The sequence below is a fragment of the Marmota monax genome, unplaced genomic scaffold, assembly GCF_021218885.2.
Source record: "Marmota monax isolate L192 unplaced genomic scaffold, Marmota_monax_Labrador192_F-V1.1 WCK01_AAM20220418_F8-fsc00014, whole genome shotgun sequence".
Taxonomy (NCBI): Eukaryota; Metazoa; Chordata; class Mammalia; order Rodentia; family Sciuridae; genus Marmota; species Marmota monax.
Genome location: NW_026695222.1, coordinates 22074762 through 22093887, shown reverse-complemented (window position 1 = coordinate 22093887; position 19126 = coordinate 22074762). Strand labels below are relative to the sequence as shown.

Below are 19126 nucleotides of genomic sequence, written 5' to 3'. Positions count from 1 at the left end.
ACCCACATTCTAGTTTCTAGTTCAGGAAGAGTCAACACTTGTGTCCAAGGAAGCGGGGGCTCCCATAGCACTTGGGAATAGGCAGACAGCCAGATAATGCTGAGTGCCAATTTACCATTATTCAGGGAGTTGACCCTCTGAACACTGCATCAGATAAGAAGGATACTCAGGGAATCCAGAGATAAGACAAAGAGAAAGACACTTGTGTTTGGTCAGCGTCTATTCCACGCCAGTCGCTGTGCCTGGAGCAGCAGGGTCGATTGAAGACATATGCCTTTCCCACAAGGAGTTTGAATGAAGGTCCTAAGGCTAGGAATCAATATTTGACCCATCTCACCCGTTTCTGACTATCTGGATTAAATTTCTTCTTGGAAGTCTTGTTGAAAGCAATATTCTTTTTAGCAGTGGAAATATGATACTAGAAGTCCTGCAGATTTGGGCCACATGTGAAGTCCCTGAGATGGGTCATCAGTCTCTTCTACCTCCCTGTCACCATGGTGCCTTTCTCATGGGTCTGCTGGCAGGCATCCAGCCCCTGGAGTGTGATCACATTCCAGTGCTCTGGTCATGAGGCAACTTGCTACTGTCCTATCTTTGACCCTGGACAGTCCTGCCAGTATCTGTGACCAGTTTTGTGGATCTCATATAACCAGAGCGTTTCCACCTGGAACAGGCATAAGAACTTATTCAGGATCGTTCCAACATGACCCCATCCCAGTGCCTCTGATATGAGATCCAAGCCTGGCTCCAGTATGTGGCTCTGACCCTTCCCTTTCTGTAATGTCACTCACTCTTCATTTGGTGCTGCCCAGTTTGGATGGTTGCAAAGCAAGGAACCTGTATTAGCTTCCTGTGGCTACTTTGATAAAACCTATAAATTGGATGACTTAAACAACAAAAATGTACTGTCTCACAGTTCCGGAGGTCAGAAGTCTGAAATCAAGGTGTCCAGAGGATTGGTTCCTTCCGAGGGCTATGAGAAAGAATCTATTCCCTTCATTTCTCTTAGCCGCTGATGATTGGTGGTGATCCTTGGCATTCCTTGGTTTGTATAAGTGTCCTCCAGTTCTCTGCCTTATCTTCACAAGGCATTCTGTCTGTGTTCATGTCTGTGTCCAAATTTACCCTCTTTATAGGGATACCGATCATCTTGGATTAGGGGTCTACCCCACTCCAGTCTACCTCCACTTCCCTTTAGCTTAACTAATTACATCTGTAAAACCTATTACCAAATCAGGTCATATTATAAAGTACCAGGAATTAGGACTTCAACATAAAAATTTAGGAGTGTGGGGAGAAAGGAAGTACAAAATTCAATGCATAATAGGACCTGAGCAGATAGGGGCCATGTCCATGTGGTTCCCAGTGAGTCTTCACAGTGGGATTCCAATAAGGTGTTAAGGGTGTGCAAGGATCAGGAACCACACCCACCAGAAGGGACTCCAGAGGTAGGCTGAGGCTCTGTTTGATTCTTGCTCTTAAAATAAGTTGCTGGAGGCTATCTCAGGCTGGGGAACTGCATGATCCATGGAAGCAGCCCTGAGCTGGGAGCAGACATGGTGGCCCAACACACTGGATGCTGGGTGTGTGGTAGCAGGACCATCCTTAGACCTCATGTAGTGGTGAGATATTAGGTGCTGACACAGTCACAGTCCTGGGCAGGGGAAGGGCCAGGACCCCTGGTAGGCACCAGCACTGCCTGATGAGAAGAACTCTGAGGAGGACAAATTAATCTCACCAATCACTAATTCCTCAATCAGATTTGCCAGAACAGGACATTTCTGGCACAAAGCTGACGCTAAAAAAAAAATACTTGCTGAATGAATAAACCCATTTGGAATCAGCATCTTTCTGCAGCTAGGCTGGGAGACAGAGGGCCTTACTCAATCTCCCTGAAACTTGGCCACAGCGTATCTGCAGTGATCTTCATCTATCCGTTCACAGAACATTTTGAACATACCTTCTGTCACTGATATGCTAAAAACCCACTCTCTGTAGAATAAGAGTCCTGACTTGTCCATCCTTGGGATGCAAATACCTGCACTATATCCATTTTCAAGTCACCAGTGATGGAACAACTGGCTTGCCAAAAACTCCCGAGTGTTTAACAATTGGCTCTAGCCAACTGAGTGAGCTGGCATAAGCCAGTCTCAGTCTGCAAAGGCCTCTACCACCTACTTTGTTACAGGGATGGGATCAAATGGCATAGCATACATTACAGTGTTTTGTCAACAGAAAAGTGTTTGGGGAAAAAAAATGGTTGTCATTATTATTGATGACTGTTATTTCCTTCAGGTTGTAAACTCACCATTGAACATCTTTAAGCTGGGCACCATGACAGGAACTGGGTATTTCCTGGTGAACCTGTCCTCAAGAACGTCCCAGTCTAGTGTGGAAACAGACATGCAGTGAATACTGGTAACAAATAAAGGTGGAGTCATGATGGTGACTGGTGCCTCCAAATAGAAGTGAAATGTTCCTCATGGGAACTGAGGTAGTCATGGTGCCAAAGTCCCAGGAAATAATAACAGCTGTGTGTTCCCAGGCCATTATGTGTGTCCCTGCTCCTCTGAGACTGGTATAATATAGAAGGCTTTGTACCTCCTTGGCCATCACTGCCCTTTCTCAGCTACCATGGGAAACCACTTAGTATCCAAAACAAAGATGGGTTTTGAGAAACCAACTGACTGAGGTTCTAACACTGAGAGGACACAGCCCTGGCTCAAGGCTCACATAAAGAGACTGGTCCCTGTATTTATAGAGGATATATTGGGTGGATCTATATCCCCTTAGGAGGGAATTATTTATTTATGGGGCCAGATCAGAACCTCACATGGAATATCCACCTATGGCACTATGGTGTGGTGGTTTGACATTTGCTGGTAGTAGGGTTAAATCTGGGATTAGGATGGGCTCAGATGAAAAGGCTTGCAAACAGTGTTTCTCACCAATGAAGGACTTGTGGTTACTGATCCAAATTCATTTGCTTCTTGATGTTGTCCCTCAACCAGGGGTTGGCTACTGTTAACTTGCAGACTTAGAGGACTGAGAATGGGGGAACAATCACAGTGGGGAGGTGGGATTTATCAATGAAGAGATAAATACAGTAGGATTTGTCTTAAGGACAGGATTCCTAGAAGCAGAGCCTGAGGCAAGGATTAAGGGGCTTATGATATATGAAGGAAAGACTCTCAGAAGTCTGTGAGAGAAGAAAACAGAACAGGGAATGGGAAAGGCTGAGCAAGAATCTGTCTTAGGTAAAGTCAAACAGAGGCTAGGTCTGCAGGAGAGTATTAATTCTTCCAAAGTTGTCCTGTCTTGAGGCCAGAAGACCAGGATTGGTACTCTTTCCCAGGGGGACCAGTCTTTGACGCTTCTCCCTCCTTTCCCTTCCATCTACCCAAATCACTTAGGTGGTTCTAGAGGAAGTGGAATCCTTGCACCTTGGACAAATCTCAGGAGGAAGTCACAGGTGTGAGTCCTAGTAGCACAAGGGTACACTGACCTGAAAAGAGAACCAGGTGTGGAACCAACAGCCTCTGTTCTACCTACCACTGGGCTTTTAGTATATGCAGGATATACTACTACATCCTTGGGGTGAGAAGTAGCAAAATGCTAATAGAATTGCCTCAAATTGGAAAGCAAAAAAGCCACTTCAAAGCCCTTTGCTTGGCCTACTGTAGCCCTGGGAGTCAGTCTACTCAGCTGTAGAGAAAAGCCGGCAGCCATGGGGTAAACAAGCATTGTCTTGGTTTAGAAACAAAGCTATTATTCAGACGTTGAAGGGAAGGCAGTGGAAAACCAAGGATCAGAAAAGATCGATTTAAAAGTTAGGTTTTGCTCCTGCAGTTAAAATAAGAACTGTGAGAAAGGGCCAGGGAGAGAGGGCATTTAGAGGCAAGCATTGAACAGTGCCTTGTCCTGCATTTGGAAGATGAGGGATGACCTCAGCCTAGGCAGCAAGTTGGAAATGTAAGGCACATGTGCTCCAAAGAGATTCTTGAGAAAATGGGGCACGTGAAAACTTGGGGTGGGGTACTTAGAATTCAAAGGTGCTGAAACCCAAATAGGAGACAAAACAACCCTTCTCATGGGAGAAACATCATCTCATTTGGAGGAAGATACCTCAGGCTGCAGCCACTGAAGGAGGGGACAAGAATCTCAGTTCATGCCCTTCCCTTCCGACCCAAGTATCTCAATTCTTGCCTCAGAACAGGCCAAGGGGAAAATTGTTTCTGACCTGGTTGCTCAATTCTGCAACCATACCAGTGAGTTCCTCTTGGAGAAACGAATGTCAAGTTCCATCCAAGATCCCTCACCCACTGATCCTCCTGTCCCCTGGCCCAAGCCTCACAGAAAGACCCTTCTGTTCACTTGCTACTTCTTTTTACCCATAAGCCCTGCCCCAACCAGTCTCTCCTGCATTTGTGGCCCCTTCTGGCACTCTGGGCTCATGGAGCTCTTATTCACTACACTGCAACACAACGGTTTTCTTTCAGTTCTTTAAGTACGTTAAGTCGCTTCCGGCCTCAGGATGTTTGTTCATCCTGAAGTTCTCCGACCACCATCTGTGCCTGCTGAACAGATACACATCTTTTAGACAGCAGCTTGAGCCTCACTTCCTAAGAAAGACTTGCAATCTACTATCTATCCCCAACATTTTTCACTTTAAACCTACGTCGTACTTTTCCTTCAAGCATCTTAGCATGTCTCTATGTATTTGCTCGACCATGTGTTTAATGTGCTTGACTCTTAAGTGATGTAGGTGTAAGGACTGTGCCTATTTTGAACACTGTTTCATTCCCAGATGTTATCATGCATTGATATTCAATAAATTGTGTTGAATGAACAAATGGACAAATGGGTACATGGATAGATGGGCGGGTAGATGAATGGGTGAATGGATGGGTGGATGCTTTAAAGGATCAGTGGATAGATGAATAGATGATTACTTCAGTAGATCAATGGATCAATGGATAGATGGATGGAGAAAGGACCAATAGGTCATTATTCTTCCATGGTCACATTTTTTTTTCAAATGCAAGATATATGTCAGGACAGGGTTCTTGGAAAACAGGAGTAAAACTGAAATAGAGGGCCAACTGTCTCATAGATCCATTAACAAAGAGCCCAGCCAGTCTCTGCGTGTGTCCTTATTGGGAGAGGAATCTCACTCCTTCCTAAGAGAGTTCCTTCCACTTTTGGAAATTTTAGTTGAAAATAACCTCAATATTATGCGTACAAATTGGCTCCTTATTAGTCCTGCTCATCAATCCTCAAGTCCACATAATCCTGCCTTTTCAACTTCCAGAAAATAAAAATAGTTTCCTCTGATCTGGTCCCTGCAACCCCACCCAATCTCAGATATGGCCATCCAGGTATAGGCTTGCCTGCCTTCCGTTTGTTGGATCTACTCTGGCCTCCAGCAGGCAGCAGTACTCCCATCTCTGGTGCCAGCCTTCATGGGAACACAGCTGGTTCTGCAGACTCCCGCTGGGTGCACAGGAGTGGCAGTTAGAAAAATCAGCTTTGATTTGATTTGCAAACTGAGCCGAGTCATGGAGACAAAATAAATCCGGAAACCCATAAAGCCATTTGCAGAGTTGCTTTGCAGAAGACAGGCAGAGTTTTAATCTAGTAAACACTCTCTAACGATCCCATTAAAACAACCCTCTTGGAGTAGGTGCTGAAAGCTGGACTCCAGAATAATGAGGCACAAGATGAGTGGCCAGTGTCACCAGGAGTTCTGTTCTGCAAGGTGCTGGTGAGGGACTAATACCGTGGTCAACGGCAATAGGCAAGAGACGTGGGTGATGGTCTTTTGTAAACAGGCCTTTTTCCTTATAAGGGCTAAGATGGGAGTGAAGCATTTCATCCAGCATTTTCCTCTCCTCTCTCCATAATGGGTCATCACTCCTGCAGGGACTGTAGGGACAACAAATAGTCATTCTCCAGGGAAAGGCCCTCATTTTGCAGATGATAAGTCTGGGGCCCAGAGGGTGCCATAGGTCCAGGGCTCCCTTATCCGGTATAAGGTATGAGAAACCAAATTAGATGACCCCGTCCTATATGGAATCTTCTGCCTGACACAGAGCCTCCTTGAGGGTGACATGGGAAAAATAGGAAGTCAGGGGCACCCGTGTTCAAAACCTACCTGCAAAACTTAGTTATTTGACCTGAGACAAGTTGTTTTGACCACGCAAGTGACTTAACATAGGAGCCTACCGCGTGATTTTAAACCCAGGGTCACTAATCTGGGTTCAAGAACATAACTGATTATACAATGAGCGTCCTTTTCTTCTTCTTGGCCTTCGGAGGCTCTGAAAGAGATCCAGACCTACCAAGCGTAGATCCTGTCCCCCAGTTCTCTGAAAGGCAAAGCCTAGACTCCAGTCACCACTCATAAAATTCTACACATAGGCCATTTGACAGATGGACCCAGGCCAGATTCCAAGTGCAGGAACTGTTGGGGTGCAGGGATCATGCTGGCCTCAGCTTCCAGTACTGGACCTTTGCATCTATAGATCATTGTGTTTAAATGAGATCCTATACAGCCGTGATATATTTTTTTGACCACGCATAGGATTTTGCTCATCCATCGGCTAGCCTTTGATTATGACACTGTCCTTTCCTCTATACTTGTCTGGTAATTTCAGGAGAGACCCAGGACTCTGATATACCCAAATCTAGCTATGGCAGTTGGGTCAGGTCCCTAATGAAGGATCACTTGTGAGAGGAATAACTGTAGTGAGGTAGTCTCATGGAAAACTCATGGCTGTTGTTCAGTCTTTTTAATTTCTGTCAAACTTTCAAAGGGGGAAAACTCAAAGTGCGTATTTGAAGGGTTAGAGCAGGGCACTGCTGTTCTTCTCTAGCCAAGTTCAATGAGTTGAATTTTCCAGTCTGAGGGTCGTGAGACTTGCAGGAATATAACCAGGTCTCCTTGACTCTTGGAACTTTTGCTCTTATCCAGTGTCTTCTAGGTCTTAAAATGCCAATGGAATAACATGGCTTTTTTCTAAAGGTCTTGTAAGAAGATGGAAGGAAAAGAAATATATCATAAAACACCAAAAAATAACTTAAAGATGACCTTTAAATATTCCAGTCCCTTCTTTAATAATTTTCTTTACTACAACAGCTGACAGAGCTCTCTGGTTTCCTTCTGTCTTTCCCCTACCTCCCACCATAGAGATTGGTTCAAACTCCTGCCATGCACTCCCTCTCCACACCCCACTCAGGAAGACCAAAGCTAGTCCAGGAAAACAAAAGCCAACACTGACTCTTATCCTTCCAGCAGGTACCTGGGAATGCCTGTCCGTCCCTCTCAACTACAACTGCAGACTTGAGACACCTGAGTTGGCTTTAACTCAAAGATGTTGTTTCAAAGCAGATGAATCTTAAAAGGAGAAAAGGAGGCCACTTAAAGCCAGGAATGAGGGAAGAGGGAAATCTGAGTTAGATTGGATTAGAAATAAAGAAAATTTAAAACCCATTAATGGGTTCTCAATGTAGTGTTTCAAGGGGGGAAAGGAGGCTTGCAAAAATTAATCACCTATTCTGTGCCAGTCACAAGGGTGTGTTTGTTGACATGAGGTTACAATGAGAGGGCAGAAGGAAAGCCCACATATTGTACACTAAATAAATGGAGGTCTTCACTGTTATCCTTGCTCAAGTCATGAAGCCATATATGCTCAGAAGGGGTAAACAAAAAGCTCAGGGTCTCTTAGAATTATAACTCAGATCCAATTCTATGGCACCATTTGAATCTTGTTAATATCATAGAGTGAGTGAGACTCCATGGACCACTGGCAGAGTCCCCTGTCTCCATTTGTCAGCCCCTTCCCATGCCTCTTTTCCAGTAATAATTGATGATACAATTCTTATGACATGATGGTCTTCAGCCTCCATTCAGTGTCCAAGTTAAAAACTAGAATCTGGAGTTGAAGGTGAGATGCTCAAGGATCCCTCAGCTTTCTTTACTTGCACAACATATTGAAGCTAATAAGCCAAGAAATTAGTTTGTCTTCAAGGTTGTTTGCTCCAGGACCATCTGTACCCCAGCAGTATCTCTCTACATTCAACATACATTGCTTTAGAAGGGGAAAAAGTCAGAAGGGAAGTCGGGAAATCTGAGTTAGATTGGATTAGAAATAAAGAAAATTTAAAACCCATTAACAGGTGCTTCATATTCTGGACTCCTTCTTTATTGCATAGTCTCAGTGTTTTCATTCATGGTGGACACATAGACAGAATTACACTGGTCAGGACCTAGAAACAGCAAAGAGAGAAAAGTCATGAAATCCCTAGTTTAAAAAAGTCACATGGCAGGGAAACCAGGAGAAACCTGAGGAAGCATGAGATTTCCAACTCTTTTCTAGTTGGATTGGTCAAGATAGGATAGGCTTTGCTGAACAAGTTGATGCTCAAATCTCAGTAGCTTAATACCACAAAGATTTATCTGTTGCTGTGCCATCTAGAATATATGTGGCCACCACAGGTGAAGAGAAACCCTGAAAGTGGTAACTTTGGTCTTCACCACACTTGGAAATGACTCACATCACTTCCACTACAGTTGTCTTGATAAAAAGTGGTCACATGACACACCTCAAATGAAAGATGACTAGGTCTCTGCCATATGCTACTGGTAAACACCAGTGACACTGTAAACACCAGTCAATGCTAGTACAATATATATAATATCATTTTATATTTCTACTTCCCCTTGTGTTTTGCTGAGACCCAGAATCCTCCTCTTCTTCTTCTTCACCCCCTTGTAAAATCTCTCCCCATTCCAACTTTCCATCTGCCCATCTGTCCCCACCCCTGTTAGCTGACCATTACTGCTAAGCAGAACTTGGGTTGTGGCCCTGGAGGTTACAATCTCCTCTGGGTTTGCCAACCAGGCTAAGATTTTAACTGTTTTCCATTTAATCCTTAAAAATCATTTCATGATATACCTATTATTAACCCCACCTTATAAGTAGAGAAGCTCAAACATAAATGTAGATCATTTTCTAAGTGATATAGCTAATGAGTGAAAAATACTGAATCAGAGTTTCATATATTCAATTCGTTTTTAATAAGCATTTATTGAGCGCAACTTGATCTTGACATATGGTCCCTCATTCCTTAGAGATTAGGAACTTAATATTTGGATTTGGACAGTCTTAGAGTCTAGGCAGGAAAAGGTGCTGAAGTGCACCATGTCTCAGTTTCACCATCTATAAACCAATGACAATAACACCATTTATTCTGCAGTGTTAATGCAAGAACTTAATGAGCTAATGCATGCAAAGTGCTTAGTGCAATGCCTGGCTTGTAATAAGCACTCAACAGGTAGCAGCCAGTGGGAGAGCCATCCAATATATATCAATCCAGTGTGATTAAGGCTATGATGAAGGTAAATTCAGGATGCTATTGAAGCAGGGAGAAGGGACGTGTAAATCAACTTAGTGCATGCTTTCTCGAAGTGTGTGGATGCTAAGGCAAGCTTTGAAAGAATGAAAATCATCCATATTGGATAAGATTGAAGAATAAGAGAGGAAGGTCTTCCAAGCCTGGGATGTGAATATCTGGAAACAAGCGAGTATGGACCTGAACTGGAATGGGATGAGGCAAAGACAGGATGGCTAGTCTCCCAGATAATGGTTGGAGCAGTCAGAGGAGTAACTGTAGTGGTGTGAACTGCCAGGCCACCAGGGCAGCCCTGTAGTGCACACGTGAACCTTGTCCCAAGATGGTGGGAGTCTTGGTGCTGCTTAAGCAGACTGGACATTTTTTCAGAAAGGACACTTAAATTGCAGTTCAGAAAATGGGCTGAGGCAGAGACAAGGTTGCAGAAAGAGAGGACAGTAAGTCAAAATATTTGAGCCCTTCTTCTCTCAAGCCTTTGATTTCTTTTTCTGACATGTGAGGCCAACAGTCCTTGTCTTGCCTGCCTCAAAAAATTGAGGACAGAAAAACATGAATAAAAATAGCCACTTAGAGCAGGGGTTAGCAAGCCTTCTGTAAAAGACCGGATAGTAAATATTTTCAACTCTGCAGGCCTGATGGTCTTTGTCATACCTATCAACTTTGTCACGAAAACACAAAAGCAATCATAGATAATGCCTATGAGTACAGATGTGTCACCATAAAACTTAGTTTATGAATACTGAAATTTGAATTTCACATAATTTTCATGTGTCACAAAGTATTACTCTTATTTTTCCCCAACCATTGAAAAATGTAAAACATGTTCTTAGCTCCTGTCCGCACAAGAAACAGAAGGGGCTGGATGTGGCTCACGAGCCCTAGTATAATGACCCCTGACATAGAAGGTGTTTGGAAAGGGCAAAGCTCCCTATAAATTTAAGGGAGGAGTGTTATGACTACTGTTTACCAGTGGTAAAATTTTATAGTATCATAAAGGCTGTCGATCAAACTCGCCATTTGTGTTAGTTTTGAAATGATATATTTCCACTCATCACTTGATCTAGGATGCCCCATCTCTTTCTGCATTTTGCATAAGCACCTTCTGCAGTTTTGTTGCAGGAAAGAAACTTCTAGTTTCTGACCAAGTACAAGACACTTCCCACACTTCCGAATCACTTTCATTAGAGGCCAGGGGTAGGTTTAGAAGGGCAAGAACATCCAAACCAGGCAAACCCAGGTTTGATTACAGCCTTTGGCAGTTACTAGTTTTGTGACCTTGAATATGTTATGTAAATGATCTGATTCACCATGTATTCATTCATTCATTCATTTATCCAACAAATATTCATGGAGTACCTACTACGTGCCAGGTATAATGCAAAACACAGTGGAGATTACAGAATTAAGGAGAAGGCATATACTTATGAAATAGTGAGGTCACTGTAATGAGAAAGGAGCATTTGGGTGTTGTGGAAGATGGAGGGACATCTCTCCTAAATCTGTGAGACACTAAAAACTCCCTAGGAAGGAGTTACAAACCAACACCTGAAGGATGAGCCATGTCAGCCAGGTTGGAGAAGCAGGAGGGAGTGTTTTTCATGCAAACTGGCTGCCTAGGAATGGCCTACAGACAAGAAGGTAGGGGACTGTTGATGGTGGCAAGTTGTTCATTTTGCTTGGGGCAGAGCAGAGAGTAGGGGGAGATGAGTCAGGAAGGCCAGGCAGGGATCTCATCTCTGAGGAACCTGAGAGCTGGGTTCAGGTGTTTGAAGTTTACCCTGAGGACAGTGGGGGCCCTGATGTATTTCAACCAAGAGATGAAGAAGAGGTAGAAGGAGAACAAGACTGGAGGCCAGAAGACCAGATAAGAAGCTGGTGCAAGTGAACCACAATCCAAGCAGAACACAAGGGTGGCCTGGACCAAGTGGGAATGAAACTCAGGAGAAGGGGGCACCTTCGAGAGCCTTTCTGGAGTAGAGTTAATACCTGGTGATTGATCACAAGCAGGAGGTAGGAAGGAAGGAAAGGGAAGGGCAACGCCCAGGTCTGTAGACAAAATCTCTGTGGGTGGTGGCACCATTGGTGAAGAAAGGGAAGACTGGGAGAGACGAAATTTGACGGGAAAACAGACATGTTTATTTATAACACTTCTGACCTTTCTGGGTTGTCCTAACTCTCAGAAACATTGGGCATGAGACACCACGAAGGGCACCTGGCATGTCACAGGTGCTTGATAAATGGTGACCCTTTCGCTGGCTTCATTTTTTAAAATCTACTTCGAGCCCTTGTTTTGTTAGATCATGATGTTCTTTTGCTGTGCAGGGTGAGCTCTTCAGAGCCACGGGTTTGCAGTTCTGTTCACCGTACCTCACGTGTTCATGTGTGTTTCTTTCTCTCCTTCTCTTCTGCATGCTGCCTGGGGATTGGCTTCCTTGTGGTCAGCACCAATGGGCAGCGCCCAGGTGACCCCGGGGACTCCACTCTGCCTCCTCACCACAGGTGATCACCAGAGGTGGGCGGGTGGGAGGGGATTGGGAGTGGCCCAAATTCAGTGGGTCCTCCAGGCCAGGTGCACCAGAGAGGAACTGGCAGTCCCTTCATCCCACCTTCCCATCCACCCACCCATCCACCCATTCATCAATCCAATCACACACCCATCCACCCACCCACCCACTCATGCATCCCTCTATCCATTCTACTAATGCTTAGTGAGCACCTACTATGTGCCAGGCATTGTTCAAGTACTGAGGGGTATAGCAGTGAGCAAAGGAAGAGGTTTCAGTGCCTCTCTAGGAGGGGAAACAGGCATTGGGCCAAAAAACTCCACAAATAAATGTGCAACTGTGAGTAATACTATGGGGCAGAGAGCCCAGTGCTCAAGACCAACACACCTGGAGCTCAGGGAGGGCTTCCCAGGAGAAATGACAGTGGGGCTGTGCTCTGCTGCTGTGAATGAACTGACCTAACAAGTCCATGGTTAGGAAATTAGTCTCAGATTACCACTGGTCCTGATGCTGCTCCTTCATGTGATCAGCCCTACTGTTCCTACCTGTTAAGTAGGAGTAATGCTGCCTACCTCTTAGGGGACACTGTTTGCATGGTAAACTCTACACGGATACAGTCTTCTGAAGTTGCATTCTAAGACTACACAAGATCATAAATGGCAAAGGAGCTGGAAGAGGAGCTCCCAGACTAGGGTAGGGTATTTTTTCAAATGTAAATACCACCTCCTTTCTTCATTTACTGAAATACACGTCTCTCGCTCACATCACGCGTGGGTGAGGGAAAGGGTTCCCCTTGGAGGGATGGGCTGGCTGTGAAATAAAAGCTATGAAAGTAGTACCACAAAATAGACACTTAAGACCTGAAATACATTTTATGGGGAGGGTGGGCAGTGACGAGATAAGATGACCAGGTGGCTAACAAAGAGGGAACCCTTGCTGGCTCTATTTATAGCAGTGCAATCAAAGGGGATTGGTAGGTAAAAAGTTTCAGGGTGGGAGGAGTCTTGCCCAGGTGCTTGCTTCTTCACAAAGAACAGGATAGGGGTGGGAGTCAGCAGGATATTTGGTTCTTAAGGGATCATGCCCATCTCCAAGTGCTAGAACTTGGCCAGTGAGCTAAGCCAGACACCACATGAACCAGACATTCCTCAAACCAACGGGTTCCTACTGGGAGTTCCTGATACCAGGCTTTCCTGCCTAATGGCTTCAACGTCGCTTTAATTCACGCACTGTTCAGATGTCCACTGTTCACTGTTCCCGCACATGCCATCCTGAAAAGGATGCAGAACCCATCTATAGCATGGACCATGGCATCCGTGATGCCCACTGCAATACCTTGGAGAGGAATGACAGTCTGCTGAGGTATCTCTTTAAGTGGAAGTTTCCTGGCATTCTTAAACCATTAACCGTTGCCTCTCTCCAAGTGCCTTGCTCAGAGAATGGCCTCCTCTCTATTAACCTGACTGGTCAGTTTATCACAGTGGGAAAGAGGATGCAGTGGGCAGTGAGAACATGAGTTGGGCCATCCAGTACCTTCACAGTTCACAGCACCTTTCCCAAACCCAAACCCATCAGTTGGTGCATATCTTGGACTGGGTTCCCTGGATGTTGACCTGCACTGGGGATTCTTGTCAAGATTATTCAAGGAGGAGTATTCTCAGAAGAAAGAAAAGGCAGAAGATGAAACAGGGCAGGGGACAAAGCTAAGGGAGGATGCATCAATCTGAGCCCACAGGGGTTTCTGAGGTGTGATTTGTTTTGCAGAGTTGGTCCCACTTTGAGGCACGAGGGCGGCACCTATACCATGACACCAGTCAGCCATTGATGGTTGGTACCATGGAGGTGCATGACCTCCAGGAGACTTGGCTCCCCTCTCTGCCTGCAGGACTTCTCCAGGGCAGGAGGCTCCCACAGCAGCTGGAGAGTGAATACCCCAGGCGGTAAAGGCAGAGCCCCAAAAGCACCCACTGTGGTTCAGTGTCATCGATGCTGGGAACCACCATAGCCCAATGTGACACTGCCAATGCCTCGGGAATTTCATCTCAACCACTCCCTGGGTCTACAACCTTGAGCAAGTTACATCGCTTTATTTCACCTGGAAGCTAATTATCCCACTTCAGAGAACCACATTAAAGATTAAATTTGATAACCCTAGAGAGGGCCCTATAATAGTAGCAGCACATATCAGGTCTTCAAATGGCCGTCCCCAGCCTCACCCTTCCCCCAAGGGAGGCAGGAACTGCAGATGATAGATAATGAGAGAGAAGTCTCTCTCGTCACTGTTCCCACACCTAATTGATGGAGGAACAAGGCTTCTCGGGAGTGTGTGTCAGCAGCTCAGTATCTGCCGGGCCATTGTTCTCTGGGTTCTATTCAACCTGAGCAGCCAGATAATGTTTTCTTTAAACAGAGCCAATCCTATATCGGGCACATTTGTTCTTACCTCTTGCCTTCCCAGACGTCTGAATGTTCCTCCTCTGACAGGTTTATTTCATTGCGTTCCATTTATTTCCACCTGTTTCTCAGCTTCGTTTGATGGGTGAGGTGCCTGCGAGTCTTTCTCTTTGAGCAGGCTGTCCCTAGCAGAGGGCGTTTTTGTTAATGTCCGTCCCCTGGTAGCAATAATGGCTGATGTAAATAATAACTGTCCAGGTCTGAGTGATGGGGATATTAGACTGTAAGCATGGGCAGCTCTTTTCCCAGCCATTGCCGCCTGGAATCCCACACAGCCACAGGATGTCGCAGGGGCGGGCTGGCTTTCCGTGGGTGAGTTGAAGCTGAGTTGGGCCTTCAGGTGGCCGCCTCCTGGTCTGGTGATTCTGGTTATTTCTCTTCTCTGGTCAATAGTCTCTTCACCTGGAGGAGGAAGAATAGTAATAATGCCCACAGCCAAGGTTAATCATGAGAACTAAGCGTGATTACAGTGTAATCTTTAGTCTTGGTCAAACTAACTCCAGCTAGTTCTTCAGGTCACCCTGAACTAGTGGCCTTTCCTTCAAGGGATTCAGGCTTCAGAGCAAGGTTTCTCAGCCTCAGCCCTGTTGACATCTGGGGCTGGATAATTCTTTACCATGGCAGGCCTCCCTGTGCACTGTAGGATGTATAGCAGCATCTCTGGCCTCTACCCACTGGATGTCAAATACCATATCAACCCCAATTGTTACAACTGAATATATCCACTTTTATTCTCAACTGTCCCCTGGGGACTAAAATCACTCCCTGCTGAAACCTTTCATAGTGGCTCTGTTCAGTAGAAATAGAAATTGCCCTGTGTATGCAATTTTTAACTTTCAAAGTCACATTTAAAAAGCAAAAACAAAAAGATGAAATTTGTTATTATTATTATTATTATTATTATTATACCAGGGATTGAACTCAGGGGCATTTAACCACTGAGTCACATCCCCAGCCCATTTTATATTTTATTTTGAGAAAGGGTCTCACCAACTTGCTTTGGGTCTCGCTAAATTGCTGAAGCTGACTTTGAATTTGCGATCCTCCTGCCTCAGCCTCCCAAGCACTACGATTACAGGTGTGCACCACTGTGCCCAACTGAAATTAATTTTAAGACCATAATTCATTTAACTTGATATATCCAGAATATTATCATGTTAATAAGTAACCAATGTGTAAAAGCTATCAATGAAATATGTTTTACATTCCTTTTTGTACTTTTTTGAAATCTTATCTGAATCTAAATTTAGAGTATGTCTCAAGTTAGATGCTGAGTTTTAATGGTTAAAATGAACTATGTTCCTAAAAGAGAGAAAATGGTATGTCATGAGTAAACATACTTTTCATTGCTTCAGTTTTTAAATTTACATTAATTGAAATAAGATTTAAAATCCAGCTCCAACCACTTGGTGTTGGATGTACAAACCTAGAGGTGGGATTTGTCTTCATTCTCTGGGTCCCTAGCTCATGAGCAGAACAGTGTATGTATGCACAGAACCACGGCGCTGCCGGTGTTCAGTGCCCTTTGTTCCATTTTGTCCCCCAGGAGACATTTTTCAGTGTCTGGAGATGGGTTTGGGGGTCACAAGTGGGTGTGGGGAAAGCAGGCATCTATAGAATAGAGGTCAGGGATGCTTCTGTCACAGAAATAAGGCACAAGCCCCGTCTAGGCAGAGATGGACATTTTTCTATGGTGGACTCACTTGTGGCCGAAGTGGACGAGTGACTAGTTAGTTGTTATTTCGCCTGAGACAATGGACTCTGTCAGGGGCCTACCGTTGCAGGAAGAATGCCTCTTCTCAGATCTCTCCTGTAGCTCAGTCAAGCCTCTATCTCTGGACACGATAGGAGACAGGCAGTGTCCAATCTGAAGGCCAGAGTGGATGCACTCTGAGTCTTTTCCAGGGGTGCATCCGGACTCACTATCTTGTTCATGTCCAGGGCCCACAAGGAGGGCTTTGGGAGAAGCCATCACCTGGAGCCCACCTCTGTTCCTTAAAAGGGAGACTTTGAGTAAATCACTTGGCCTTTCTAAGTCTCAGCTTCCTCATCTATGACATATTAAAGATGAGTCCTAGCTCGGCTCTGCCCCATCATAGCAACAGCAATGGAAGAAAGAGGTGCCGTCCTTGCACAGCTCTAGGTTTAAGAAGGTGCAAGGCCAGCTCCCCTTATTGTTCCTTTCTTCCTTGGGCATCTCATGTCAAAATTCATAGCGTTATTTTTTTTTCTGTCAATCATTTAAGTGGAGGTCTTGCTCAAGGGACAAGATTCAAGCCATAATATACTCCCTGAAAGTGTTATGCAAATGCCCTAAAGATGACCTTCCCAATGTTGATAATCCTAGACCCGAGCCCACAGGAAAGGTCTGCGTGGGTGCAGAGAAGATGGAGAAACAGCACAGCAGCCTCCCCAGGTTCTCTCGCGGGGCCCTGCAGGCTTGGACAGCCTGGGGCTGCCATGACCCTCCCAGGGAACTCATGCGTCTAGTGGGAGTTAATGGATGGTGGGAGATCAGGAGCTGGAGGGAGTACAACCAGGGGAAGCTTGACCTGAGCACCCACCATGATGGGTCAGTGCTTGTTGGGACCTGGGGAGCCTGGCTGTGGGGTAATCAGCCTGCCAGCCTGGCTGGAGAGAGGTGGCTGCTCTGGGGGACAATGGCATTAGGAAGCCCAACAAGATAATGAAAAGGACAATACAGTGGCCACCATGTGTTCCAGGCTTCCTACATGCCCTGGAAGGAGTTGCATGGATCACTTTAAGTCATTTAAGTTTACTTACATTTCTACCAAGTAGGCTGAAATTCTCATTTTACTGAAGAGGAAACAGTCTCGGGTGATTAAAAAGCACATAACTTGGCAACAATGCAGTCAGGATTCAAGCCCAGGTCTCTTTATCCAGTTTGTAATCTTGTCTTCCTTGCCCTCTGCCCATAGTCAATATTAATAGGCACCTATTAATGAGCCTCACACTGGTAATGCTACAGTAGAAGGGCGTAGGGCTGCGTCTCAGAGGCCATGTAATTTACTAGGTGTGGGGCCTTAAACCACCAAGTAGCCCCATTTCCTGAGGGGCTAAAGGGGAATACCAATAATGGCCAGTTGTTGAGAGGATAAGTGAGAGGATATCCTCTGTTATCTTAGACATGTGCTGTCATTATTAAGACCTAAACTCATCTTACAAATGAGGAAGCTGAAGTCCAGGGAGGGGGCAGTCAGGCAAGCTGACCATTGGTGAGAGACAGACAGATGACTGGGACCAGATCCTAAGAAGTACGAGGGATGGAGGATGATCGGTGAAAGCCGGTCAGGATCTCAGGGGAAACGAAAGGGTCAGGAAATCAGGAATCAAGGCTCACTAGGGAGCTGGGATATGAGACCAGAGATGACACAACAGCAGAGAAACCACAGCTTCCATGATAACCCAAGGTGAACAAGACTGAGAGCTGAGGTGGCCTGTGCTATAGTCCCTGACCCTTTGACCTGGGCTTTCCACAGTCCCCAGCTGGAGGAGGGCAGGTGACGCTCAGGAGCAGGCTGGCCACTTCAGAGGACTGTCCTCTGCTTTCTTGTTGGTTTGTCACGTGGCTGCAGGGCTGACTCTACAGAGCAGGGAGGAGTGCACCAGAATACTGTCCTTGTCAAGAGTCTTACAACAGACATTCAAAGCCTGACAGACAGACACAAGGCTGCAGTACCTCATTCTGACTGCCATTTTCTGTTACTAATCAAACTACCAATGGGATCAATGGGCTTCATGCAGAGGACGGTTGTCACAGCCCCTGGGGGTGATCTCCTGCAGTAAGTGGATGTTTACGTTTTCTACAAAACAAGCATCTAATCAGGGAGCATCCACCACTGAGGCTCTCAAAGCACCTTTTTCTCTCCTGGGATATTCTCCTTCCGTCAAGGAAAAATCAGCCTTCCTCCAAACTGCCTGCCATTGAATTCAGATTCAGAAGCCCAGCATCAGCTTTCCTTCTCTCTCTCCCCATTTCCAATCTCGAATTGGCCATCACATTTGGCCCACCCTTAGATCCCTCTTGGATCTCTCCTTTCTTCTTCCTTGCCGCTACTACTTACATGTGAGACTCACAAGTTGTTGCTTGGGTTAGTGTCATGGCTTCCTAACTGGTATCCCTGTTAGGAACATCACATTGCGCACTCTCCAGAGGCCAGAGTGATCCAGGTCCAAGTGCTCCCAAAGCTCCCCTGGTGCTTTGGGATAATTGGCCTGAATCAAAGGCCCTTCACACTCTCATTCTTGTCATTTCCCCATCTCTCCAACTTTATTTCCTCCTTTGCATCCTGGGTCCCATTCATGCTGATCAGAGAAGCTTTACCTGACTTCTCACACCTATGCCTCCTGCTCTCCTTTCATGCTCTGCCCTACTCGCCCTCAGAGATCCCTGCAAAACCTCCCCTGACTGCCCCCGCCCCCTGCTATCCAAGGCTGCAACCAGAGGAGATGGTCAACTTGTTGGTCAATCCGTTACTCAGCCTCCAGCCCTGAGCGAGTGTGGCTCTTGAACTTGGCACATATTCACAGCAAAAGCATCTTGTCTTAGAGCTGTTTGGACATGACCAGCTCTTTCCCTGTGCCCAGCACACACATGGGGCTCATTCACTGGACCTCATTCATGAACTGTCTGATAAATGGGCAGATGGTTAACACTGATAGAACAGATCAGGTATGGTATACACCCCTGCTGTGGTAGACACCTTTGCTTCCCTCCTGGGATGGTTCATTGT

The 19126-nt window shown here is 45.6% G+C and overlaps 1 protein-coding gene across 6 annotated transcripts in view; it reads left to right on the top strand.

The window, feature by feature from the left end:
• The window catches only part of Ptprt (protein tyrosine phosphatase receptor type T), a 1068074-nt gene that overhangs the window by 864635 nt on the left and 184313 nt on the right, over positions 1-19126 (top strand). For 5 of the 6 annotated variants that reach the window (XM_058575677.1, XM_058575682.1, XM_058575681.1 and 2 more), the window contains exon 14: positions 11857-11913. The exons of the other annotated variant lie outside the window; for it this stretch is intronic. In XM_058575677.1, the coding sequence (XP_058431660.1) occupies positions 11857-11913 (57 nt within the window). The remainder of the gene's footprint in view (positions 1-11856; positions 11914-19126) is intronic. 6 annotated transcript variants of the gene reach the window in all.